Below are 27,196 nucleotides of genomic sequence, written 5' to 3'. Positions count from 1 at the left end.
GAATTTTACAGCATTGTAGTACAACAGTACTTTAAAAAAATTATATTTTTAAATGATTGCAGAGCATGGATCATTTAAAATAATTCTGCTTCTCTAGCTTAAAATCAGATCACAAGAAAACAAAGCAAAAGAAAAATTATAGTAAACCACTCTGAAATTTGAATTTGAAACAAAACTTCAGAAGCATTTTTTTTTACTATATTTCTACATTTTAGGTAGCATACAAGATGCACACAAATTCATAAAATGCGGCACAAATAGAAATCTTTTACCTGAAGCTCCAGTATCATTGATTTTTTCTTCAGGTTTCCCATCTTGTTTGAAAGCATTTTTTTCATCGGCTTCATCATCACCCCACCAAGATGGCTGCCCATACAAAGGAGTACCACGGGGCATAGCAGAAAGATCTAGAGAGGTATTTCAAAGGAAAGAAATTGAACTACTTTGTCTATACAGGAAAAAAAATCAAATAAAAGCTAACCGACCATAAAACACTTCAAGTGCAGTTGCTTTATTTATTAAGGTCAGAATGAAGTTATGATCTAGCAGTTAAATTGCATTATAAATTTAATACTCCCTATTTTGAACAGACTTTATTTAATGTGAATAGGGTCAAATATTTGGAAATTCTGTTCTCCTTGTTCTCAAACTGGCATGCAGTTAAATAATACCATCTGCTAATCTGAGTACAACGCCCACCTACAAGCATTTTAAGAGACTTATTTATGGATGAAACACTATAACAAAAAGATGTTAGCCTGCCAATTGAGCTGAATCAAGGTGACAATATTTTAATAAGAAACTCCCCTCTAGTCACCCAAACTAAGGCAACAGACTTCTGGTTGGTCTCCCTGACAAGGATCTCTCTGCACTCCAATTCATCTTTCACCTGCCCTAAGGGATTTTCCGAGATTCTAAGAGGGATCATGTCACCTCCCATACTTAATAAACTCCAGTGGTTCCCAATCACCTCTAGGATTAAATACAAAATCCTCTGACATTTAAAGTTCTTTATAACCTGTTCCCCTACTCACATTTCCAGTCTTTCTATACTTAAATCTCTTACCCTGCATACTCTGTGACTTTAGTACATTCCTTTCCTTCATAATTTCCAACTTATCCTCTACATAGATTGTGTGTATATATAGTTGTTTACATATTGTCTCCCCCATTGAATGGTGAGCTTTTTGAGAGTAGGTACTGTCTTTTGCCTTTCTTTGTATTGTAGAGCTTAGTACAGTTCCTGGCCCTTAGTAGATATTTAATAAATGCTCAATGACTATTTCAATAAAACAACTTCCAAATAGCCTCAGTTTTAACTAAAAGAGAATTTTCTTTTAAACACTTCCTATTTACCAGTTAGTATAACTGGTTTATTATGTCTTGTCATATGGATTAAAAAATCTGCATGACACCCGTTAATGAAAACATCCTCAACCAAGTAAAACGATAAACTCTAGATATATTAAAGGTTCTTTCTTTATTTCTATTAAAATGAAATCTAAAAAATACAAAGGAAAAATAATTTTGGTATGGTTTTCATTTGTACACCAAAGGATATAAGCTTTCTATAAAAAGTATTAAAAAGAATATCTTTTTTTATTATTTTTTTTCAAAGCAATTGGGATTAAGTAACTTGCTCAAGGTTACACAGCCAGTTATTTCTGGGTGTGGTGCTAAGTATCTGAGCCTGGATTCGATCCCGGTCTCTGGGATGAAAGGTCATCCGGACTCTGGGGCTAGTGCTCTTACTCACTGCACCACCTGGCTGCCCCTAAGCAATTGGGTTAAGTAACTTGCTCAAGGTTACACGGCCAGGTGTTTCTGGGTGGGCACTAAGTGTCTCAGCCCGGATTCTATCCCAGGTCATCCCGACTCTGGGGCCGGTGCTCTTACTCATTGTGCTACCGGGGCTGCACCTAAAAAGAATATCTTTAAACAAAGCTTGGAATGGAAATTTTACATAGCAAACTACTTTCACATAGGTAAACTGAGGGAACTGGAAGGAGTAGATCTCTAAAATCCCTTCCATTTCTAAATATGTGATCTTGTATGATCAATGAACTTTGGCAAACCACTTAAGGTGTTGACTATATGTCATTTAGCTTAAGAAAGTACAATTGTCTCTAGCTAACACCTTTCATATATTTCAATTCTAGAGTCTATTAGGTAACACTGGAAGGCAAGGCTAGAAGAAAAATTTCTACAATTACTTCTAGGATTTTTTGGTTTATTTTATTTTGTCAAGTTCTAGAGTTTCATCCATGAAAGGATTTTTGGCATGAAAATTCCTTTCATCAATACAGATCAGCAACTCTTTTTGGAAAGTCTCAAAAAGTTGCCTAGAGTACTAAGATGCTCAGTGTGATGCCCACAATTATTATATATCAGAAACAAGAATTAAACCTAGGTTTGCCTGTCTCTAAAAAAGGATATCTCTTATCCACTAAGCTAAGCTGCCTTGCTCTTTTCCCCCCCTTATAATCCTTCTCTGTCAAATGTTCTTTTGGATTAATATATTTAGAGATAGAAAAAATTTTGAGAATTATCTAAGTGAATCTTATTTTAAAGCTAAGGATACAGAGGCCTTGGGAGATTAAGTAATTTGCCCAACATCACAAAGATTGTACAAATGTCATAGTTAAGATTTGAGAGGTCTTTTGAATCCCAATCAAGCACTTTCAACTAGGCAAAACTGCCTTTCAAAACACTTAACTTCTTCTAGCTTGCTCCCTTACAAATTCTGTCAAATGACAATTCATCTCAAAGCAGTACTAAAAGACTATCTATAGCCCCTCATTCCTTACAAGAAATCCATCCTTTCCCCTCAGGGTCTAGAAACACAGAAGAGGGGTGCAGGAATGAGGAATAGATGGAGGTACACACAGATAATAAACCAGAAAGGGAAAAATCTCTGTCAGGGTTTGATAAGAAGAAATCAGGCAAGATCATCCTGGTAAAAGTGGGAACAGCAATGCTCAGATAAGCTTCACTAAGACTGATGACCTATGACAAACAGAAATGGGAAAAATTTTGGCACAAGCAACCAACTTCTTTGCCAATTTTTAAAGCTAAAGTACCACGTAACTAGAGTAGGCAGGTGATACAGTGGATAGAGCACTGGGCCTGGAATCAGGAAGACCCAAGTTCAAATCTAGACTCAACTACTTACTACTTATGTGACCCTGGGCAAGTCATTTAACCTTGTTTCCTTAGTTTTCTCAACGTAAAATGAGCTGGAGAAGGAAATGGCAAACCATTCTGGTATCTCTGCCAAGAAAACCCCAAATGGGGTCATGAAGAGTCTGACACAACTGAAAGAATTGAACAATATGCCAAGGACCTAAATCTAAACTCTAAAGGGTAAATGAAATTTTGAGCACAACTAAGTCAAAATTTATACATTTTGGAAATATCTAGAGATGTCCACCAATCTTCTAATATAGCCTTTGATTATGGCACTGTAAATAAGATCTTTGATTATAACCTCATAAAGAAGTCACTATAGTGATGATTTTAGAAAAAAAAAGTATTGGAGTAAGAGGTCATGAAATAGTCTACCTTTAAAATAAATTCTGCAAGCTCCCCAGATATTTAAACATGCTACATAATCATCTACATATCTATTTCTTTGTACAGAGATTTGTATAGGTGACAAATTTTGTTGACTTGTGTGTCTCCTGGAAGTGGCAACTGGAGGGGTTTTCAGCCTTTATTTAAATCACTTAGAGACATTCTTTAGAACCAGGAAGTTTCTCAAATAAGGGGAAACCTGAGGGGGAAGTACCATGAAGGGTCAGGGTCGTCCTCTCCATTAAAAAGAGTTGAAATACATTGGGGAAATGAAAGAACTAGAACTAACATACCTATTTGAGGTTATATAATCCTTTTTAATAATGCTGACCAACTCAAAGGATAAAGTCAATAAAAATTATGTACATAAAAACACTTTGAAAATACAAGGTACAAATACAAGTTTAAGGAACTAAAATCTGCATGAGCAAAACAAAATAGTGAAATAATACTTATAATAAAACACTGCTACTTTTATAATAATAAATTATATTATATAATTTATTTAAATTATATAATATTAAATACAATCATTACAGTTTTATAATGCTAAATTGTTCATACAACCAATATTGAGGACTGATGCATAATTTATCAAAAGAAGCAATACAAGTGGTTTGAAACTATAAGCAGTGACATGATACTTTCCCAAGTTGTTAACTTACCCGTGGATTTTTCCTCAGACTTCAATGTTTCTGTAGCTTTATGCTGCACCTCTGTAGCAGCATCTGCCATTTTTGATTCTACACTTTTGGAGCTTGCTGATTTTGACAATTCTGCTTCTGAAGATTTCTGGGACAATTGAAGTTGACTTGAAAACTTCTCATGCTATGGAACATTTAAACATGGAAGAGAAACATTTATGAGTGAAATCAACTAAATGTACTTTAAAAAAATAAGAAGAAAAATCAAGGCTTTTACCTTAAGAGCTTCCTCAGGGACCCTCATTTCACCTCGTACTACAGTAAAAAGATTAGTATGTACATTGGGCTAAGGAAGGATAGAATTTTAAAATTCTGGCAGTTATTTAAAATTATCCCAAATGATGTAGAACTTAGGCAACTTGAACAACTAGAACAATACAAAGCATTAAATATTCCTTTCAATGTCAAATATTTTAGGAAAAATGTAAATTCTCACAATAAAAATCAATGGTTTTCTTCATGGAATATAAGAGAGAAAATTTTTTTTATAACTTTGAAAATGCAACAAGTATTTTTGAACATTGACCTCATAATCCGATTTCACCCAAGTACCTAGATAGTTCTAGAAGTACATAAAGGAATTGTTCAGTCCTCACTAAAATCAGTATTGGCCAGCAATGAAATCAAAGCATCTAGCAATCAGACTGCTATCTAATCATGTCAATGTAAAAGGAAGTATCTCATCAGTGATTACTAAACAGCACATCCACATGGAATTCTATTATTCACTAGTCTTGATAAAACTAAAGATCATTGAACCAAATTACACAGGTATATGAAATGCTATAATTAAGGTCCTCACAACTACCCTGACCCAGAATTTCAACCACAGTCATAAGATATTATTAACAAACATAAATTGATTAAAATTAAGCATTCAATTTAATAACTGCCTCTACTATTCAAAAGAAAAACATCATTGGCAACTAAAGAGACCCATCTTTCTCACTATATGGTCATATATGTCCAACTTATGTGACCCTGTAATACAAGGTCCTTTTGTAAAGTACACACATTTAGAAATAGAGATTTACAGACGAAGTAACTCAGTCCCATAACAGTCAGATCTTTCCTAGGGTAAAACTGCCAGTTAGAAATGGAATGTTTTCCTACTATACAAGACTGCCTCATATAATACTAATTTTTAAAACTAAAAACTTCAGTTAATATATGGGAAAACTAAGTAGAAATGGAGAAAGAACATTTCCATCTCTAAAGACCAAAGACAAAATGAAGAATAAAACAACCCCATTTCCATAAAACATCCCAATTCTTTCATGTAAAGTACATTCTGAATTTTAATTTTTAAAATGTAAAAATTAAATTTTTAATTTTCAAAATGTAAACACTTCTTTTCTTGTGATGTCAATTCTTTGCCAACTCTTGCTTGCCTTCCGGAAGTAACAGGTGGAGAGATTTTCAACTTTCAACTGAATTATTAGGCCTACTCTTTAGACTAGAGAAGTTTCGTAAGCTAGAGGAAACTTGAAAGGGAAGTATCATGAGGGTCCAAGGGTCTTACCCTTCCAAAAAGATTTAGAACACATTAAGGAAATGGAAGAGCTAGAACTAATCTACCCACTTACGTGTCCACAAGAATTTTGAAAAGAGCCTGACTTAAAATCTAAAATTTAGGGTCTAATATGAATCATCCTAACCTACACCCTCAGAATACATTCCTAAAGTAGTCACAGATTCCAGGGTTGGAGGTCAGAATTCCCAGGGGTTCTATTTAGCTTCCTATTCAATAAAAACAAAGTGGTGATAAATTACAGCTAGTTGCAACAATGTAAGGAAATGTTAAGCTGGTCATCACTGGTTAGCTAGCAGGAATAAAAGACAATACACAGTATGGAAATGTTATTTTGTCTCCAAAAATTTAGCTCATAACTCCTCTTGATAAAAATCTTCAAGAGCTGCTATGGCTAAAAGACTTATTACCCTGTATGCTGTAGCCAACCTAGCAGAATCATTCTCAAAAATTTTAAAGCACAATAGATTCTACCAGAGCTTACACTCCACTGAAATACCTTTTCATAAGAACCTAAAAACTGCCACCAAATTATACCTATGGTTCATTCAACCCATTATAACTCAATTAATCTTCTGTAGCATCACAAAAAGATTTGTGATTACATAATGTCAATCTCAAAAGATCAGGGGTGTATCCCAAAACATTTTGGTTCACTATTTACAACTCATTATGGACCTAGCATCTTACTATTTTTCTAAGTCTTCTTATACAAATTTCTATTTTTTGTTCTATATCTCGAGCTAAGAAATACAAGGTTGTAATACATTTTGTCGTTTTTCTTTAATTTGCTGTTTCTTCCTTTCACATTTCAAAGGTTGTTTCCTATATATAGAATTGACAGGTAAATAACATTTTAATTTTTCCATATTTTTCACAATTCATCTTAAAGTCAAAATTTTTGTCATTCCCATAGGATAAAAAGAGCTCTTTGACATTTAAATTTTTGGCTTCCTTTCTGTTTATTCTTTAAATAGAAATCTCTGAGGTGAGTTTAATGAATGGCAAGTAAAAACACTATGGATTTTTCCAATGCACACATGCATCGTAATTTTGTAGGATAGGATAATTTCATTTTATTTTTAATATTTTTCCTGATTACATGTGATGTTGGCTTGGTCATTTTGACTACAATCACTGAGCCAATGTCTTCAAGGAAAAATACGCAACTCTTACAGTTCTTTATTGCAATTGTCCCATTTCTTTTTTGTCAAGGAACTTCTTTGCCTTTTAGTTTTAGACCCTCCCTTGCTTTGTCAAGGAAGTTTGGCTAGTCAGTCTCAGGGAAAAGGGAGAGGAGAATTGTATGCAGTTTCAAGAGCAGCCACTATCAGGTACAGCCTACATTCCATAGACTTCCCAGAAGACTATAGCTTTTGTGAAAGCCATCTTAGAATAAATAAGTAACAGACTGATACTAATCAACCTGGGAGGCTAGGCACAGTGGATAAAGAAGTGAGCCTGGATTCAGGGAGATGTGTATTGAAATCTGGCCTTAGAAACCTACTAGCTGTGTGATTCTGGGCAAGTGACTTCTTTCTCAGTTTCCTTAGCTAGAAAATGAGGATCATGACTGCATCTACCTCCTAGGGTTGTTGGCAAATAGTGGATGATAATTCCTTCCTTCCAACTGACAGACAATTTTAAATTTACTGGATCACAGCTTAAGAATTCATCATCCTACAAATATAACTTAATGAAACTAATCTTAGTAGGTCTTTCATTACCTAGTGCGCATTTAGGGTTAGAAACTGATTAGAAATTCCACCAGCACTCCTCTCAGCAATGCAAGGTTATAAGACAACTCCAACGGATCATGATAGAGAGGGCTATCCATATCCAGGGAAAGAACTACAGTCTGAATGCAGATTGAAGCAAACTACCTACTCCCTCTGTTTTATTTTGTTCCTTCTATTGGTTATAATTCTTCTTTAAAACTTAATATTTATTGTGAAGGTATTTCTAAAATCTATATTGGAATGCATGCCACCATCAGGGGAAGTGGGAAGGAGAGGAAAGTGGAGAAAATTTGGAACTCAAAGAATTGTGGAACTGAATGTTGTAAACTAAAAGTAAAAAAAAAAATAAAAAAGAAAGAAATTCCATTAGCTACTTCCTCTTCAAGATCATTATTTAATTTTTTGTTTTATCCAGAAAGCTTCCTTTTCACCCTTACCTTTTATTTTTGTGTTTCAATGACAAATTCCTAACCATGACACAAACTCCCTCAAATTCCTTCCAATGCCATGTAATTTCAGTGAAGACTAATGGAGGGAGCAATAAAAATTGATACTGTAATTGGTATAGTCAGACAAGACAGAAAGGGGAAACAGAAGGGCACCTAGGTGGCGCAGTGAGTAAGAGTGCCGGCCCCGGCATCAGGAGACCCGGGATCGGTTCCAGCCTCAGATACTTGGCACCCACACAAAATAACTGGCCGTGTAACCTTGAGCAAGTTGCTTAACCCCAACTGCTTTAAAAAAAGGGGGGGGAACAGAGGGAGGCATTTCAGAAACAGATCACAAGCCAGGCATCAAGGTACCACATAGTTGTGATAGATTCTAATTATCTGTCTATCTGTTAGATCTCTCTCTCTCTCTCTTCTCTCTCAAAAGCAGAACAGCTAACAATTACTTAAATGGCTCAATGGTAATTTTCTACTGCAAAAGGTCCAGGATCAACAGAGTTATTGCTCTAGGATTTGAGTCTTGCTGAGAAGGGATTTATTGCTGGAATATTATTGACTAGAAGTTACTGACTACTGTGAGCAACTCATTGTAAAATTTGTGATGCACGAGAAAAATCAGGCATACTCTGATTTGAATACTAGATTTTCAGAGAAAAAAAAGATTTTCAGAAAGGACAGCTAGAATCCCATGAACTAAAATGGAAAGCTGAAAAGAAAGAAAATTTTAAAACACAAAGAAAAACAAATTGAATGAGGAGAAAGGAGAACTATGCGGATATACAAGGAATTCATCAGCTGTTTTTTAAAAAGTTATGTATAAAAGATGTGAGAGCAGGTAATGGGGAAAATACATGATTGTGACATGATCTTGTGCTAATAGGAACAAGAGTGGTAGAATTCATAAAAAGCAGAAAACATCTAATTAATGTTATAGTAGGGAAAAAATAGAAACATTGCTCAGGTAGATGAGACAATGATAATAAATAACACAAAGAAGACAAAACTATTCAACTCTTATTTTTCTATTGCTTTCTTCCAGGGAAAAGAGCAACAGAACAAAAATGGCTAAATTGAAACACAAGATAAGACAGCAAGAAAGCGTCCAGTTGCCCTTGATAATAAGCTCAAGTCAACAGGTTTAGAAGAACTGCATCACACCTATGAAAGCAGCTCTGGACATACAGAACCACTGAGGGAAAATATAAGGCATGGGAGAAGTACTACAGGATTAGAGAAAGAAAAATGTCTTGATTTTCAAAAAAAGGAAAGAAAATTTATTCTGCCTACACTATGGTAGAATAAATGACTTCAATTCCTGGAAAAACTCAAGAACATATTATTAAAGGGAAGAATAGTGATCACAAAGAGTTCTTCCCAACTGGTCATGATATAGTAACTTCATGTGAAAATGTTGGCACACTAACCTAGTTTTATCCTCTCTTTGCTGCCTCTGTCGCTGTTCTCCTTGTAAGAGTTAATATAATGGAAGTTTTAGAGAACTGTATAAGCCAATGAGTCAACAACATGCTATGGCAGCCAAGAAAACTAATGCTACCATAAATAACATTTAAGAAAAGTAGTATTAAAGCTAAGGAGGGGATAGACAAATTGTACGTTGCCTTAGTCAAACTGACTAGAAAACTATGTTTAGGTGTGGGCATGACATTTTAAGGATACTGATAAGCTGGAGAACATCCACGAGTGCAGACAAGATGGTGAAAGGCCTCAAGAATCTGTCTTTGGAGTATTAGGTGACTAGGAAGTTTTATCATGGTAAAGAGGAAACTAAAGTGTGTGTGGGGGTGGGACAGGGAGAAACATGGGGCAGGCACATAGTAAGCATATTTAAGTATTTTGTAGAAAGTTATATAAAACAGGGGTTAGGCTTATTGTGTGGTCCCAGAAGACAGAACTAGAAGTAACTGATCGTTCAACTACCATTTATTTAGCCCCTACTATGGGCCAGATACTATATTCTAGAGAATAGCAAGGAGAGATAAGGTTGGTTTTTTTTTTTTTAAATAAGCAGTGCAAAAAAATAGAACAAACAATAGAATGTAAAGACAAGCAATCTCTTCAAGAAAATTAGAGATACCAAGGGAACATTTCATACAAAAATAGGCATGATAAGACAAAAATTGTAGGGACTTAAAAGAAGTAGAAGAGATTACAAAGAGGTGGCAAGAATACACAGAAATACTCACTATGCAAGAAAGATCTTAACATCAATGATAACTATGAAGGTGTGGTAACTTTACTGATCTAGAGTCAGATATCCTGGAAAATGAAGTCACATGGGCCTTAAGAAGCACTGGTAACAAATAAGGCTAGTGAAAGAGATGGAACTCTAGCTGAGCTATTTAAAATCCTAAAAGATTATACTGTTGAAGAGCTTCATGAAATATGCCAGCATATTTAGAATAGTGGCCAATGGACTGGAAAAGATACGTTTACATCCCAACACTAAAGAAGGGCAATGTCAAGGAATGTTCAAATTACTGTGTTCATTTCATATGCCAGCAAAGTTATACTTAAGATTCTGCAAGCTAGGCTTCAGCAATATGTGAACTGAGAATTATCAGAAGAGCGGGCTGGTTTTCAAAGAGACGGAGGAACTAGAGACCAAATTGTCAAGATTAACTGAATTATGGAGAAAACAAGGGAGTTCCAGAAAAACATTTTTCTGCTTCATTGACTATACTAAAGCCTTTGACCATGTAGATCACAACAAAATGTGGCAAGTCCTCAAAGAGAGAGGAGTACCAGATCATCTTACCTGCCTCCTGAGGAACCTGTATGGGGCCAAAAGCATCAGAACCAAACATGGAACAACTGATTGGCTTAAGACTGGAAAAGGAGGATGACAAGGCTGTATATATTATCACTTTATTTATTTAACTTATATGTATAATTTCACAGAAAAAGGACTGCACAACCTTTAAGTCAGGACATTTGAATTCTATTCCTGTTTTTGCCATTGATAATATAACTTTAAAAAGATCCTTTGTCTATATTTATCTATCTACAAAACAGTGATGATAATAATAATAATATGAAAATAATATGGGGAAAAGGGGGAAGATATGCTAAAGATCTCAAAAGGAAGTTTACATATTTCAATGGAAATGTGAACTGCTTCTTAGTTTCTCATTTTTAAAACATGATACATTTTACATGTAATGATTTTTAATTTAAAAGATCCTATTTTAAATTATCTAATATACTTTAAATATCAGAAGTTAAGAAAAGTGCATATAACCTAAACAAATTGAAAAGGTATTTGCAGGTTCTTTCTGGGCGAGAACTCTACCAGTAGAAAATTATTTAGTCAAGGCTTATGCTTACTCTGAATTATGTGAATTAATATAAAGTTTTTGTTTTTAAAATTCTAAAACAGGTAGGTTGAAATTTCATACTTAATAGTTCCATCTCATTTCCTACATTCCTTTGAATTCACAATATAAAAAGGTTTTATTAAGAATGTAATATAAATGTATAACTGTTTACCATAAATTAAAATGTAAATTTCATAGGAAAACTATTTTAGATTCCCAAATCATTTAAAAGTTGCATTTGATCTTTCAGAAAATGTTTATTTTCCATTATTTTTCACTTCTTCTGAGCATTAAATAGCTCACATAAGTGAGTATTTTATAGGATTTTAATATTCTACCAAACTAGCATTGTTTAACACATTATTTGAGTTAAATTGTATAATAATATATTAAACACTAAGAGTAAAGAGAAAAATAATTCAGAAAATTAAATATCTTGAAGTAGAATGTTACTAAGCATGATATAGAATAGCTGTACTCAAAATGGAAAGAGAATTTTTTTTTCCCACAACTTATTTGCTACATATGGAGAAAAGGTATTTTCATTCTTCCTCAAGCTATCATGTTTTGATTCTTTCCCCTACCAAATCCTTATCCTCTATTTTATAGCAGAATGCAGTACTTATCCTATTCAGTTCTTAAATTCCACTCTGAACAAAAGAATCTTAAGGTACAGACTTGGCAGGGCTTTTTTCCCCCTCATCTCAGAGACATAGGAGTGTTGAGGAGTTTGAAGAAAATGCACAGTTAAAGTAAGTCAGATCAAGGGTGAGGATAAAGAGGTGATGCTTAGACACAACTTTCTACCAGGAAGCTAATGGTTGGCATTGACACATCATTCACCTGTCAGTATTTCCAGGGCTGTAGAAGGTGAAGAATCCTCATATATTCATATGCAGTGTAGGATTACAAAAAATATTCTATAAGAAAGCATAAAAATAGTGAACATCAAAAGTTATTTCCTCTGTTTCTCCCTGGGTCATTTTTTATTAAACCAGAAGGTGACAAAAGGGTCTTAAATCATCCATTCCACTGTGGGAAGGAGAATACTAGGCAAATACTGTTTTTCAATACACATTGTGGATATACTTAAAGTAAATAAATATTCAATTATAGCCATAAAGTTTAAATAAATTTAATAATTAAGAAATGAATGAACACAATGAAGCTTGGAAAGAAAAGTTTGTAAAAACTGTACAAATCACATTTTATAAGGATATCATATCCAAATCTTAGTTTATCCTCAAGTTTCAAGGTGATATAAGTCTGTTCTGGAATCCTTACATCATTCACAAAAGTCTAGAAGGGAACAAAATGAGAGAGAATGGATATTAAGTTTTATTCAGAATTAATTACTTCATTTTTAATAAAGCTGATACAAAGCTAGTACAAAGTTAATACTGAATGCTGAAAAGTTGATAAAGACCCGCTAATCATACTGTAATAGTCTTCTAGTTGAGAATTCCACATTACCAAAAAAGTCTTCCCTGTTACTGGGAAGGCTACTGCTGAAGTTTCATAATGACATTACCACATGAGGAATGACCAAAAAGGCAGAATAATTCCATTAGTAAAAGGAACTGGAAACATTTCTAGAAGTTGAAAATTAACAACGGCAGCTAGCATTTATATAGTACATTAAATTTTGCAAAGCATTTTACACAAATTATCTCATTTGATCCTCCCAACAACTCTATGATGTAAGTATGATTGTTACCCCCATTTGATAGATGATAAAAATGTCAATGCAAGAGCCCAAGTGACTTGCCAGGAACACAGCTAGTAAGTATCTCAGTCAAAATTTCAACTCAGGTCTATCTGACTCCAAGTCCAACACTTATCTACTGTATACCTCCAGAAGCCTCAAATAAGTTATGAAGAGGAAAAAAGATAGAAGTACATACTGGGAGTGCCTGAAATGCAGAAAGTAGGGCAAAATATACATGACATAAGAATTTATATTCTAAGACAAACTGATGACTGATGATAAGGGAATTTGAAGATCTTCCCTGCCCCTTAATAAGCCTAGGGAATTTGAAGATCTCTCCCTCCCCTTAATGGGCCTCAAGCAGAATCCAAAAGGAGGGGCTTGATTGGGGGGAGGCTTATTTTTCAGGAAGGTCATACCTTTTATTACTTTGTAATAAGGCAGTGGGCCATGAAGGTTGTTATGTCCTCTGACCCTGAAGAAGGGTATATATACTCTGAGGTGAGGTTTTGCTTTGAGGCTTACTTATGGGAAGAGTTATGTGATTTGGCCAGATGAGATTCTGGGCAGCCATTGAACCCCCTGGCCTTGAAAATCCAGGTGTTGGTGCTTTTTGCTCTGGTAACTAACTCTATGTACGCAATAGTCAGATAGCCAGAAGCCCTGTCAGTTGGTCTGCTGAATTGTGTTACTTTCTCTATCTGTATTTTTTGTTTGCATGTAATTGCTGTTTGTATTTTCTGAAGTTCAAGGTGCTTTTTCCCCTGAAATAAATGAATGTGATAGATAGATAGAGAGAGAGAGAGAGAGAGAGATAGAGAGAGAGATATACGGGTATGTGTATATATGTATATACACACACGTATATGCATATATTTACACATACACATATATACATGTGCATACATATATATATACACATGATATGTGTGTATGTATGTGTGTATGTGTGTATGTATGTATGTATGTATGTATGTAGCAGCCATCCTGGGTATGCTAGGGTGCTTGCTGTTACAAAATGGTGTAGTCAGCAGGATCTGCAAACTAAAAAGAAAGTATAAGGGCTGGAATAACTGTTTGTTTCCCATTTGTGGCATCTGTAATTCTGTGGAGCCATGGAGCAGAAGCAGAGAGCTACATGCATGCCAACTCTGGTGAGGTAAGAGCAGGATCAGAGAGCTGCTTGCATAGGGACTCAGGCAGAAGCCAGGAGCAGTCACCTCCTGTGGAGGGAGGAGGACGAACCCAGGAATTCAGAATTCAGTCTTGGGGCAAGATAAAGACTGTGAAGCAAGGCAGGGGCACTGAATGTGTTTTCTTGCTGTGTCCCCTTGGGATGCTTTGGGACACAGAGGGATGGTGGAGTTCTCTATGCTGGGTGGGGGGAAGTGCTGTGGACCCCCAAGGAGCCCACCCTGTTAGCTTTGTTGCCTGGTTGCCCCTTGGGACTTGTAAGAAAAGACTGGAGTAGTGTGGGGAGGAGGACACGCCCTCAAGAGAACATTATTTAGACATTTTTGGTTTTGGATTAAGGGGATTATAATGTTATACTTTTGTATTTAAGGCTATGTGGCCACTCTGGTAATGAGTTGCTATGTTATGTATCTTACAAATGTGACATGTTTATTTTGTGGGGATTATGCTGTACTTAAGAGATGTTAATGCCAATTCAGATGTAAGTTGCCTATGTAATGGGCATGAAAGATCTTGGGGCTGAATGTAATGGTAAGGGAATTTGAAGATCTTCCCTGCCATAGGCCTCAAGTGGAACCCAGCAGGAGTGGATTGATTAGGAGGAGGCTTGTTTTTCAGAAAGACCCACACCTTTGTTAATTTGTAATTAGGCAGTGGGTCACTAAGGTTGTGAAGTCCTCTGACCCTGAAGAAGGGTATATATACTCTGAGGTGAGGTTTTACTTTGGGGCTCACTTATGGGAAGAGTTGTATGATTTGGTAAGTTAAGACTCTGGGTAGCTATTGAGTCCCCCTGGCTTTGAAAACCCAGATGTTGGTGCTTCCCTCTCTGGTAACTATGTGTGTATGTAATGGTTAGATAGCTAGAAGCCCTGTTTGTTGGTCTGTTGAATTGTGTTATTTTCTCTATCTGTATTTTTTGCCTGCTTGCAATTTCTGTTTGTACATTTTCTGAAGTGCTGGCTTTTCCCCCTGAACTAAGTGAATAAGTGAATTATACACACACACACATACATGCATGCATGCATGCATACATACATATATATATATACATATACACACACGCATACACACATATATATTTTTTTGGAGGGAGAGAGGCAGGGCAATTGGGGTTAAGTGACCTGCCCAAGGTCACATGGCTAGTAAGAGTTAAGTGTCTGAGGCCGGATTTGAACTCAGGTCCTACTGACTCCAGGGCTGATGCTCTATTCACCGTGCTACCTAGCCGCCCCTGTGCATATATATTTAATTAAAGATTGGACCCCTTTAAAGTTGCTTTCCTTTAGTAAAGCAGATCAAAGAAACTGTGGTAGCATTTCCTAGGTATACTAGGGTACTTGATGTTATATGACTGTGTTCACTCTCTAATGGAAATAATGCTGATTATTAGCTTAAATGTTTACAAAGTACTTCATATTCCACCTTCTACAAGAAGTCTTTCTGAGTCTCCCTTGTGTAATGTTAATGGAAAAGGTATTCCACATTCATTAATAGGCCTATGTAACCTGCTTTGAGCTCTGGTACAGCTCACAGCTATGACATAGCCTGAATCGTATGGAGCCTGAGTCACATGGAGCCCACTGTGGGAGGAGCTTGCCCAACAGAATATCTGAAATAGAATGTTAGAGAGAGCAAGGGAGTGACAGAGAGGCAGAGCAGATAGAGAAAAGCAAGGATGTATGTATATATGCATATATGTGTGTGCACATGTATGTAGATATATACACACTGAATAGCAATGTATGTCTTCGTTGTCCTCCTACTCTCCCCCCACCTCCATTAGAGTTTCTGGTAAGTGGGTACATCTCCAGGGCCAAGCTCATTGGGGATGTTAGTAAATATTATACTAATAGACTGTGGTCTATGATTTATAGCCATATAATATATTGATCTTAAAAATATGGGGTTTTGTTCCAGGAGAGGAGGGGATCAATAAAAACACTGCATAATTTCCCACAGAAAATACAACTGCTCTCCTCATGTTTAGCTCTGGGCTTATTGTCCACCTGCAGTTGGTGGAGATACCATACTGATGCACTAACTCAACTGGCCATCCATTTAACTACATGTTCCACTTTGCATAATATCCTTTATAGTAGTCTATTTCTAAGTATTTAAACATTCTAATAAAATAAACTATTTTACTGTAGTAATTCCATTCCCAAAGCAACATGGCATTAAAAGTTAAAATATTTCAGGTATTTGAAATTCAATACAACACACTACTCTCCATTAGAACGAGTTCTTTGATGGCAGAGAACTATATTTTTACATTTCTTTGTATCTCTAGCGCTTGGAATAGTTTCTGGCACACAGTTAGATCCTTAATAAATGCTTGAATGACTGATAAAGCTGTTGTAGATAGATAATACACTAAATAAGAGAGTAAATATTGCAAAAAGTTTACAAGTATAAGATGGGAAGGCAGTCAAAGAACAGGTTGTCTGAAAAGGATCTCGAGGTTCATAGACTACCAGCTCAAGGAATTCACAGAAAACTAATGGGATACACAGTGTTCAGGTCCTGCTATAAGTATATTCTAGTTATTCTGCATTTACATTGTTGTGTCCAGTTCTGCGCACTATATTTTAGGAAGGACACTGATAAAAAAAAAGGAATAGTCATCAGTATTAGTTTAAGAGAATAACAAGTTAAAGAACACTACTAGATTTTTGAGGAAAAGAGACATCTGGGGCCCTTTTAAAAAGTTTCAGAACTGGGGCGGCCAGGTGGCACAGCGAGTAAGAGCACCGGCTCCTGCGTCGGGAGACCCAGGATCGGTTCCAGCCTCAGACACTTGGCAACCACACAAAATAACTGGCCGTGTAACCTTGAGCAAGTTACTTAACCCCAATTGTTTAAAAAAAAAAGTTTCAGAACAGTGGTGAATAAAATAACAGAAACACATGTAACCGATTGTTAACTTACCCCATTTAGACTACCCAAATCCTTTACTAAGTGTTCATCTGCAGAGGCATCATAGTTGACTACAGCATGTTGCTTATCCACGCTGCGTGACTGAAAAACAAATGGGAAAAAGTGGCTTGATGTCTGATCTTATTAAAAACAAGGAAATTAAAAAAACAAAAACCCCAAACATAAAGATTTTTAGTTATTATTGTTCCTAAACCATATAACTTTTACATGCAAATGTATAATACAGCTTGGCAAAGTAAAATTTAAAGTGTATTAAAACTAAGATTAAAATGAAGAATGTGAAAAATATTCTAATATTTAAGTACACACAAATCCTAACAAGTACCTTTCTACCACCATCAGATTTTGTGTTTCACATTTATATGTGAAGCCAACTTTAGTGAATGAAACTAAAAGGCACAAAAATTTATAAGGTCTGCTATATATTTTTTAAATGTAGAAAAGTCAACTTTGTTTAGTGATTTTTCTCTATTTTTTGTGAACTTCTAGTGAAAGTAAATAAGCAAAAACCATGTTTTTATTGTAAAATAACCACCCCCACTGAATTCCTTTTTTTACATCTTGGGTTTTCTCTTCAATTATGACATTACTGACTTTACAAAAATTATGACAAACTTTTGAGGGAAAATGAAAGTTTGATTAAAAAACAAAATATTGTAAATATTGTAGTACCAACTATCATTTGAATTATCATATACCAAATAAGGTATAATTTACAAAATGGGTAAGATAGCCTATTTTAGTTCCTATATTTTGTTTTATTATATTCTATATTACATTCCTACATATGTTCCTATGTTTTCCTTTCCCAGACTTGAAAAGAGGATGCTAATAAATTGGAAATCAGATATATCCAATCTCAAATAAATATGTTTGTAGCAGATACACTTGTATCTACTTAACTTTTGGGGTTTATGTTTGAGTTTATGTTTTGGGGTTTATGTTTGAACTTTGTTGTCGTTTTAAAGATATGATGTCATGTATGGGTAGAAGTAACAAAAGACTTCAGGATGAGCCAGAGGCTGAAACACTACAAAAAAAAAAATAATAATTGGTCATTGTCAGTCACTCAGGAATTATATTCTTCGCAATTTGCGCTCAAAAGAAAAAAAAAAAGCAACTAAATTCCTCTACAACTTTGAGGGGCAGAAGATGACTTTTCAAATGTCAACACGTATTTAGGAACATAATAGTACTGTACTCCTAAATGGGACAAAGTATAATGTATGGCCCATGACCTCAAGGAGATTACAATCTAGTTGAAACTAGTGAACAATATACAGGCCAGGATACAAGCTGAATTGATTGAATTTAAGGGCTGAATTGATGATTAAATTTTGTATGGGGAATTCTCAAGTGAAGAAACTCCTTCTACCAACACAGGCAGTATTTTGTCTGATTTATAATCTCAGAAAGTAGTCTGTAGCAGTGTTGTCTCCAATAGAAAACAGATTTCTGCAAGTTGCACATTGAAAACCACGAATTAATATTATATATATATATATATACATATATATATATATATATATTGTATTGTATTTTGATTTTATTAAGCATCTCCCAATTACATTTTAATCTTATTTGGGCATACTCAGAAACTACACAGGTTCTTGAATTCCAGACCTATAGCCTAGAGCAAGAGGTAAATTAAATCATGCAGAGTCACAGAGTCAATATATGTCAGAGACCTTCAACACAGGTTTTCTTGAATTTGAAGTTGGATCTCTTTTTTTTAAATGCTTTATTAACTTCTGATTTACATCATTCGTTTCCGCCAGATTTTGAGTTACAAATTTTCTCCCCATTTTTCCCCCACCCATCCCCCCAAAAGAGCAGTCCCACAGGATATCCCCACCTCCAATCTGCTCTCTCCCATATTTTCTCCCATACCCCTTTCGACTTTTCCAGTGCATCTCTATGCCTCAGTGCCTGTATATCTTATTTCTTAATTACATGTAAGATGGTATTAATAATAGTATATATACATACACACACACACATATATATATTTGAATATTTGATTTTAAAACTTTCAATTCCAGATTCATTCCCCCCCCCCCTTGCCACCTACCCCCACTGGGAAGATAAGCAGTTCCGTATAGGTTGTACATGTGCAGCTAATACAAAATAATAACATAGTAGATATATTGTAAAAGACTGACTATATTTCCCTCTCTCCTATCCCACCTCCCACTTGTTCTTATTCTCTACTTTGATCCTGTCCCTTTTCAAAAGTGGGTGCTTCCAACTTCCCTCCCCCCCAGTCTGCCCTCCCTTCCATCATCCCCCCTCTCATCCCCTCCCCCCCCCATTCTCCTGGAGGGTGAGATACCCTATTTAGTGTGTATTTCACTCCCTCCTTAAGCCAGATTCAATGGGAATAAGGTTGACCCATTCCCTTTTGCCTTCCTATTCTTCCCCTCCATTATAGCCATTTTCCGTTGCCTCTTCTGTATGAGATAGTTTACCCCAATCTGTCTCTCCCCATCTCCTCTCATTATATTCCTCTCACCTCTTAATTTCACCTTTTAATCATCCCTTCCTGTTAAACTGGTCCTGTGCCCTCTATCTATGTATGTCTGTAAACATATATACACACATTCAAATATGTATTCATATGCCCATATACCCTCATATATAGACATATATATATATATTTCTAATCCCTTCAACTACTGAGAAAAGTTTCATAAATTACAATTATTGTTTTTCCATGTAGGAATGTTAATAGTTCCACTTTGATAAGTTCCTTATGATTTCTTTTCCCTGTTTACCTTCTCGTGCTTCTCTTGCTTCTTGTATCTGAATGTCAAATTTTCTATTCAACTCTGGTTTTTTCATTAAGAATGCTTGAAAGTCCTCTATTCCACTGAATGACCATATTTTCCCCTGAAACATGATACTCAGTTTTGCTGGGTAGGTGACTCTTGGTTTTAGTCCCAGCACCCTTGACCTCCGGAATATCACATTCCAAGTCCTTCGATCCCTCAGTGTAGAAGCTGCCAGATCCTGGGTTATTCTGATTGTGTTTCCACAATATTCAAATTGTTTCTTCCTGGCTGCTTGTAATATTCTCTCCTCAATCTGGGAATTCTGGAACCTGGCTATAATATTCCTAGGAATTTTCTTTTTGGGATCTTTTTCAGTAGGTGATCGGTGAATTCTTTCAACCTCTATTTTGCCCTCTGGTACTAAAACATCAGGGCAGTTTTCTTTGAGAACTTCCTGGAGGATGCTTTCTAGGTTCTTACTTTGGTCATGGCTTTCAGGTAGTCCAATAATTTTTAAGTTATTTCTCCTGGATCTATTTTCTAGGTCAGTGGTTTTTCCCATGAGATAGTTCACATTGCCTTCTATTCTTTCATTTGTTTGGATCTGTTTAACAGCATCTTGATTTCTCATAAAGTCATTAGCTTCTATTTGCTCCAATCTAATTCTGAAGCAATGATTCTCCTCAGTGAGCTTTTGAGATTCTTTTTCCATCTGGCAAATTTGACTTTTTAAGGCATTCTTCTCCTCATTGCCTTTTTGAGGCTCCTTTGCCATTTGAGTCAGTCTGGTTTTTTTCTTTAAGCAATCGGGGTTAAGTAAGTTGCTCAAGGTTACACGGCCAGTTATTTCTGGGTGTGGTGCTGAGTGTCTAAGCCCAGGATTCGATCTCCAGGTCATCCCAACACTGGAGCTGGTGCTCTTAATCGCTGAGCCACGTGGCCGCCCCGAGTCTGTTTTTTAAAGTATTATTTTCTTCAGTCAGGCTGTTGACTCTCATTTCATAATTTTCTTGCATTGTTCTCATTTCTCTTCCCAATTTTTCCTCCACTTCTCTTATCTGCTTCTTAAGGTCCTCTATGGCCTGTAACCAGCTTGTATTTTCCTTTGAAGCTTTTGGTGCAGGAGTTCTGACTTCACTGTTTTCCTCCTGTTCCATGCTTTGCTCCTTCTTGTCCCCAAAATAGGAGTGTAATGTTGGAATCTTCTGTCTGTTTTGTTTCCTTTGCCTGCTCATTTTGCCACTCAACTATTTGACTTTTGGGCTTTTTGCCACAGTAGGACTCTGCCACCAGACAGGGGAGTTTTCGTCCCAAACGCTGGGGTTTTCTCAGCTGCCGGAGGTATTAGATGGATGCCCTCTCTGAGGTCTCCATACGTTCTGGCAAGCTGGACACACACCCCAGGACCTCCATCCTAGACTGCAATCCAGATCCAAGCAAGTTAAAGCAAGAGCAATTACCCCTCATTCTGTGCTTGGTCCCCCTACACTCTGTAGGCCAGGAGCTGAAGCTGCCACATGACACTGGCTGGCTGTGCCAGCATCTCAGTGGTTTCTTGCCCCGGGGGTAAAAGCCACGCACTCCCACTTACTGGGTCCCAAAGTCCAGACTGCACTGGCCTCTCACCTTGTCCTTCGCATCTATGTATTGATAAATCTGGAAACGGCCACAGCTGCTGCTGATCTGGAGTCCCTCTGGCTGGCGGCTGGTCAGGCCCGCCCTGGGGCTAAAGCCTAGGAGTGGGGCTGGGCTCGCCCCCCAGAACGCTGTGCTGGCCAATTCCTGCCGGCCTGCCCCGCTGTCCTCAGCTGGAGGTTAGCTTCTCTGTGTCATTTTGTGGGTTCTGCAGCTCCCAAATTTGTTTAGAGTCCCCTTTTTACATGGATTGGGGAAGGTGGAAGCCGGAGCTGCAGGAAGGTCATCCTTCTACTCCGCCATCTTGGCTCTGCCCCCTAGTTGGCTCTCTATGCACAGTGCCACACTACCTTCTCAGTATATTAAATACTGAAATTATGCAATGAAGAAAATTTTCAGGAATCTCTAAAATATTTAAATAAGACATATAGGGGCGGCCAGGTGGCGCAGTGAGTAAGAGTGTCGGCCCCGGCGTCGGGAGACCCAGGATTGGTTCCGGCCTCAGATACTTGGCACCCACACAACAAATAACTGGCCGTGTAACCTTGAACAAGTTACTTAACTCTAATTGCTTTAAAAAAAACATATATCCAAATTCTCATGCAAAAAAAGTTTAGAAAACTTTGGTGATATGTTACCAAAGTCAACACTGATTTAAAATATCACCTTTGCAAAATTTTACAGAGGGAGGTGGTAATAGATCATAAACAGTATCACTTCACAAAATAGTAAAGATTAGGGAAGAGGAAAACAATCCTACAGGAAGCTTAGCATGAGACCCAACTAAGTCAAATCATCTTGTGAGTATTATAGCTGCAATTAAACTTAGGATAACAAACAGATGAAAAATGAAAAAGACTTGCTAGTCTATAAATATTTTCATCATTAGTGACAGCAGAACCACCCTATTTCAAATAGCACAGTCTCCAGTATGCTATTATGAACTGCAAATGGCATTTAAGATAAGTTTGGAAAGAATGTTTGAACCAGATCAAAAATAAAATAATATCTGTAAATGATTCACTTCTGAAAACACTAAGGTATTAAAAGAGAAAACATACTGAAACATTTTTTTAAAAAAAGCTCTTACAGGGTGGCTAGGTGGCACAGTGAATAGAGCACCTGCCCTGGAGTCAGGAAGACCTGAGTTCAAATCCAGCTTCAGACACTTAACACAAAAACTAGCCGCGTGACCTTGGGCAAGTCACTTAACCCAAACTGCCCTCCAAAAAGCAAAAAAATAAAAATAAAAAAAGCTCTTACCAAAAAAAAAAAAAGGCAATTAAGACATCAATAGTTACCAACCTTACTTCCTAATTTTCATAAAATCTTCATTAAAATTATCTCAATAGGTTATTGAAGTGTATTCCTGATAAATATTTAAGAAGTAAATAGATAGGCTTTCATGAATGGGTTTTTTATATTAGAATACATCATCACAGTCACACAAGTGACTGAAAATTTAGAAGAATGCAAGATTCTGCTGTTTACTGTTTTGGGGCTACAACAACAACAAAACAGATATGCTTTATTAGAGCAAAACAAAATCATCAAGTTGCTCTTGCAAAGACTCTCCCATGCATATATTTAGATAACAGATGCTGCTAAAGAGATAAATTTTATTCAATGACTCTATCAATACCAAGAAAGGCATACAGCAGGTAGATATCCAGTCAATAAGCATTTATTAAGCACTTATTCTGTGCTAGGCACTGTGCTATGTACTAGAATATAAGTACTAGTCCTGCTATATGCATTCTGTGCTGGTCAGACTATACGTTTACTTTTCTTTTTAAATTCATTTCTCTTTTAAAAATTTTTATCTATGTCTTTGTTTTTATTTATTTTGGGGAGGTAATCAGAGTTCAGTGACTTGTTCAGGGTCACAGAGTTAGTTAAGTGTCTGAGGCCAAATTTGAACTCAGGTCCTCCTGACTCCCTCCCATCCACTGTGCCACTTAACTGCCCTGATGCCTTTTATTTTTAAATCACAGTAATTTTACTTCTTCCACTATTACCATATAATGAAAAAAAATAAGTTAATAAAAAAACAAATAAAAAAACAGATTGCCTTGATTGCATAGAAGAGTGCATTCAACATTCCATTCCTCTAATCTTCACTTTCCCTTCTCTAATGAAAAGGAGGCCTATTTCTTCTTCACTTTGCTTACTTCATGCTATCTCCATCCATATAAGCCTTTCCCTGTTTCTTTGAATTATTCATGTGAAGGCAAAGAAAAAATGGGGGGGGGGAGGTCCTGTATCTTTCCTTCTCTTCCCTGACTTCATTTTTAAACTAGCCTATATTTCAATGTATCAATTAAGCAATTATTTTTGCTTCTATGTGTTTAGACTTCAGTCCTTTGCTAAGGCTTTTATAATTAATGAATAAATAAATGAAAGAAAAAGTACTCCTTAAATTTTTAGTACCTGCTAAGAGCTATACTACCTGCTGGAGAAATATTGAAAAAGGAGACAGTCCCTTGCTCTCAAGGAGAACAATTCTTCAACTGGAGGAGACACATTCATTGGAGTAGCAAGGTGGCATACTAGAACACTAAATCTAAGTCATAAAAACCAGAGTGCAAATTCAGCCTCTGACACTTCTAGCTGTTGTGACCCTGGGTAAGGCTTTAACATCTGTTTCAGTTTCATCATCTGTAAAATGGAGATAATAATAGCCCCTACCTCCTGGGTTTGTTGCGAAGATTAAATAATTGCTTAGCAAAATGCCTGGCACATAGGGAGACACATGTGTGTCATAATTATTATTACATATAGAAGCATTCAAGTATATGGGCAGATAAGGCCTAAAAATTCTAAGGGCATAGCAATGTGGGAGATGGCAAGGCCTAAAGATCCTTAGGGTACACTGACAGGTAAGATGGCAATGCCCTAGGGTCCAGAGGATAGATAGTAATCTAGTGGTCCTCCATCTTACCAGAAGTTGCAATTGGTAATACCCTGCTCATCCAAGCAGTGACAACAGTCCCATTCTCTCTGCAGAAGTTGGGGCCTGAAGAGACGTGGTCCACCACCACAGGGAAGATAAAAGTGGGTCTGAGGGTTGAAGTACAGCAACGATTCTGACTTCCCTTTTGCAGAGGTCAGTATAGAAGGGTCTGTGTGTCCATACAGAAAATGGAATACAGGATTTAAAAGTTTGAGGAAGCAAAGCATTTTTTATACTGGGTCTTCCTGGGTACTGAATGGATTGTGGCTAGCAGAAAATAGTCTCACTGCTGCAGCGTACTCCCACTGATAGGTTCTTAGTATTACCAGTAGCCTTCTCACAGTGAGAAGTTGTATTTAGCAACTTAGTACTCTATCTTTATCTCTCCCTGTAGGAAACATTGTTACTTTATACTTGCTAACAGTTTGCAATTCAGCTTTTACTTTTTCACTACACATAGCTAGAAATTGCTTATAAGGAAAACCTACTTGGCCAGCAGAAGAATTTAAGCCCACTGTTCTCTTCATGACATGGATTGTAACAACAATGTAGCTTCTTCCTTAACTTTATCTTACACTGTATTGTCAATCATGAGATTTTTTCCCCCTGACAGTATTAGTATATGGTGGAAAGCCATCTAAGTAAGGAAAAGCTATAAGCCATTCCCTTCCTTTCTCCCCTTCTGAACCATATCATCGGTAATGATGATTCTGTTTAAAGGAGGTTGCCATGGGCTCTGCACTTTTATCAAGCTTTTGAATTCCTATTTATTTTTTAATAGGTCAGTAAGAGATATTATTACTCTTCTGTTTATTTTCTCTATTTTGGGTCAGCTTGTTCCTAAAAGTGTAACCTGTTTTGTTCATGCCAGCTAACCCCTGAGGGGAATCCTGTTTTCTTTTATGCTGGCATACTCCTATAAATTGAATCTACATAAGGCTTCCATCTCATCAAAGACTTTTTCATAGCAAGGACTGTGTCCCCCTTGGTGATATGTCTGAGGTCTGGGAATGTTAAGAGGATATTGTCTTTGATAGTGCTTTTAGGAGAGAAGAAAAAAAAAATCTGAGGCCTGCAGCACAATATTAAACAAAGGAAAAAAAAAACTGTGACGCTATTTGATTGGCATAGACAGGCTTCTGACTTGCAATTTGCTTTGGTTGTGTATTAACAGTGAGTATGTGAATGCTAGCAAAAGTGATTTTTTTCCTTGCCTTATCTCTGTTTATATATAAGTGGTTTAAATTGAATTAACTTTAGATTCATTTATGCCAAAAGAGGGAAGATACACAATTGTATTTTATTACATTCATACAAATCAGAGTTTGTTCAGCCATTACCCAATCAAGGGCAACTTCTTTTGTTTGAGATTCTTTGCTCCCATATCATATTCATTTCTAAGTGCTTTATTTCAGCAAGACAGGGAATGTTCAGAAGGGAGCAGAACAGAGATTCCACCCAAAAAAAAATGAGCTAGAGCAAAGCAGTGAAATTGATAAGATAAAATTCAATAGGGATAAATTTAAAGTCTTTTTTTAAAAAAATCAACTGTACAAATACTAAAAGGATAAAGATATAACTAGAAAGCAGTTCACGTGTAAAAGTACTAGGTGATTTTGGTGGACTATAAGACCAATGAGGCAGTTTTTATAATCTGTCTGACAAGTGAGCCAATAATATAATATTTAGCTATGATAACAAAGGAAAAAAACAGAAAAGAATAAATATTTATATAGTGCCTATTATGTGCTAGGCATTGAAGCTAAGCACTTTTTAAAATATTACATTAGTTGATCTACACAACTATCCTGCAAGGTAGGTGCTATTATTATCTTCTCCATCAATGGTAGTATTATACTCCCCATGGAAGAAACTGAAACAAACAGAGATTAAATGACTTGGCCAGGAGCTCTGTGTGTGGGGACAAATTTCCACTCAGGTCTTCCTAACTCCTGGCCCAGTGCCACCAGTTGCCTCTGAAAATAGAGGTATAATGTCCAAACAGTGAAAAAACAGCAAGTAGTCTCTAAATATCTGAAGGTTTGTCATGGGGAAAAATGGGCTAAATTTCTTCTATTTAAGCCCCAGAGGAAAAATTAAAATCAAAGTGTGAGAGTTAGAAAGAAATAGATTTCAGCTCAAACATAAAGAAAACTTTCCTAACGATCATATCTGTATAGAAATGGAATTTGTTGCATGATGGAGCAGTGAGCTCCTAAGCAACTAGAGATCTTTAACAGGTTTTTGAACAGGTCAAAAGAGATGACATCTTGGGTCCTTTCCAATTCTAAGATTCTATGAGATAGAACAGAATCAAAAAGGATTACAAGGTTTCAAAAGTCAAAGAAAAGAGAGAGAAAGAATGATAGTAAATTCAACAGACAGGGAATATGTGAATAGGAACTGATGTGCAATTTGTGTGTGGGAGTGACAATGGGTGAGCTACATTTTGAATGTGTTGAGTTTGGATGATAACAAAATATTAAAGTGAAAACATCTCGGTGCCATGTTAAGGTGTAGAACTAGAAGAACTAGAAATACAAATCTGAAAGCTGCCTATATAAAAGTGGTACTTGAGACCAGAAGAATGGTGGGTTCTCTGAGAAACACTGTGGAAAGTAAGCTAAAAAAAAGGACTGAGATTCAACAAAGTTAGGGTAAGAA

The 27,196-nt window shown here is 36.3% G+C and overlaps 1 protein-coding gene across 6 annotated transcripts in view; it reads right to left on the bottom strand.

The window, feature by feature from the left end:
* The window catches only part of CEP170 (centrosomal protein 170), a 153,922-nt gene that overhangs the window by 94,828 nt on the left and 31,898 nt on the right, over positions 1-27,196 (bottom strand). For all 6 annotated transcript variants that reach the window (XM_069064468.1, XM_069064470.1, XM_069064471.1 and 3 more), the window contains exons 3-7: positions 17,165-17,254; positions 12,552-12,630; positions 4,495-4,553; positions 4,239-4,401; positions 273-407 (exon numbers count right to left, since the gene is read on the bottom strand). In XM_069064468.1, the coding sequence (XP_068920569.1) occupies positions 273-407; positions 4,239-4,401; positions 4,495-4,553; positions 12,552-12,630; positions 17,165-17,254 (526 nt within the window). The remainder of the gene's footprint in view (positions 1-272; positions 408-4,238; positions 4,402-4,494; positions 4,554-12,551; positions 12,631-17,164; positions 17,255-27,196) is intronic.

This window comes from Petaurus breviceps, unplaced genomic scaffold (assembly GCF_028583685.1).
Source record: "Petaurus breviceps papuanus isolate PSGF00001 unplaced genomic scaffold, PetGlider_PUasm1.0 90633, whole genome shotgun sequence".
NCBI lineage: Eukaryota > Metazoa > Chordata > Mammalia > Diprotodontia > Petauridae > Petaurus > Petaurus breviceps.
The sequence above is the reverse complement of the archived record's forward strand: the minus strand, read 5'-3'. Positions and strand labels throughout refer to the sequence as shown.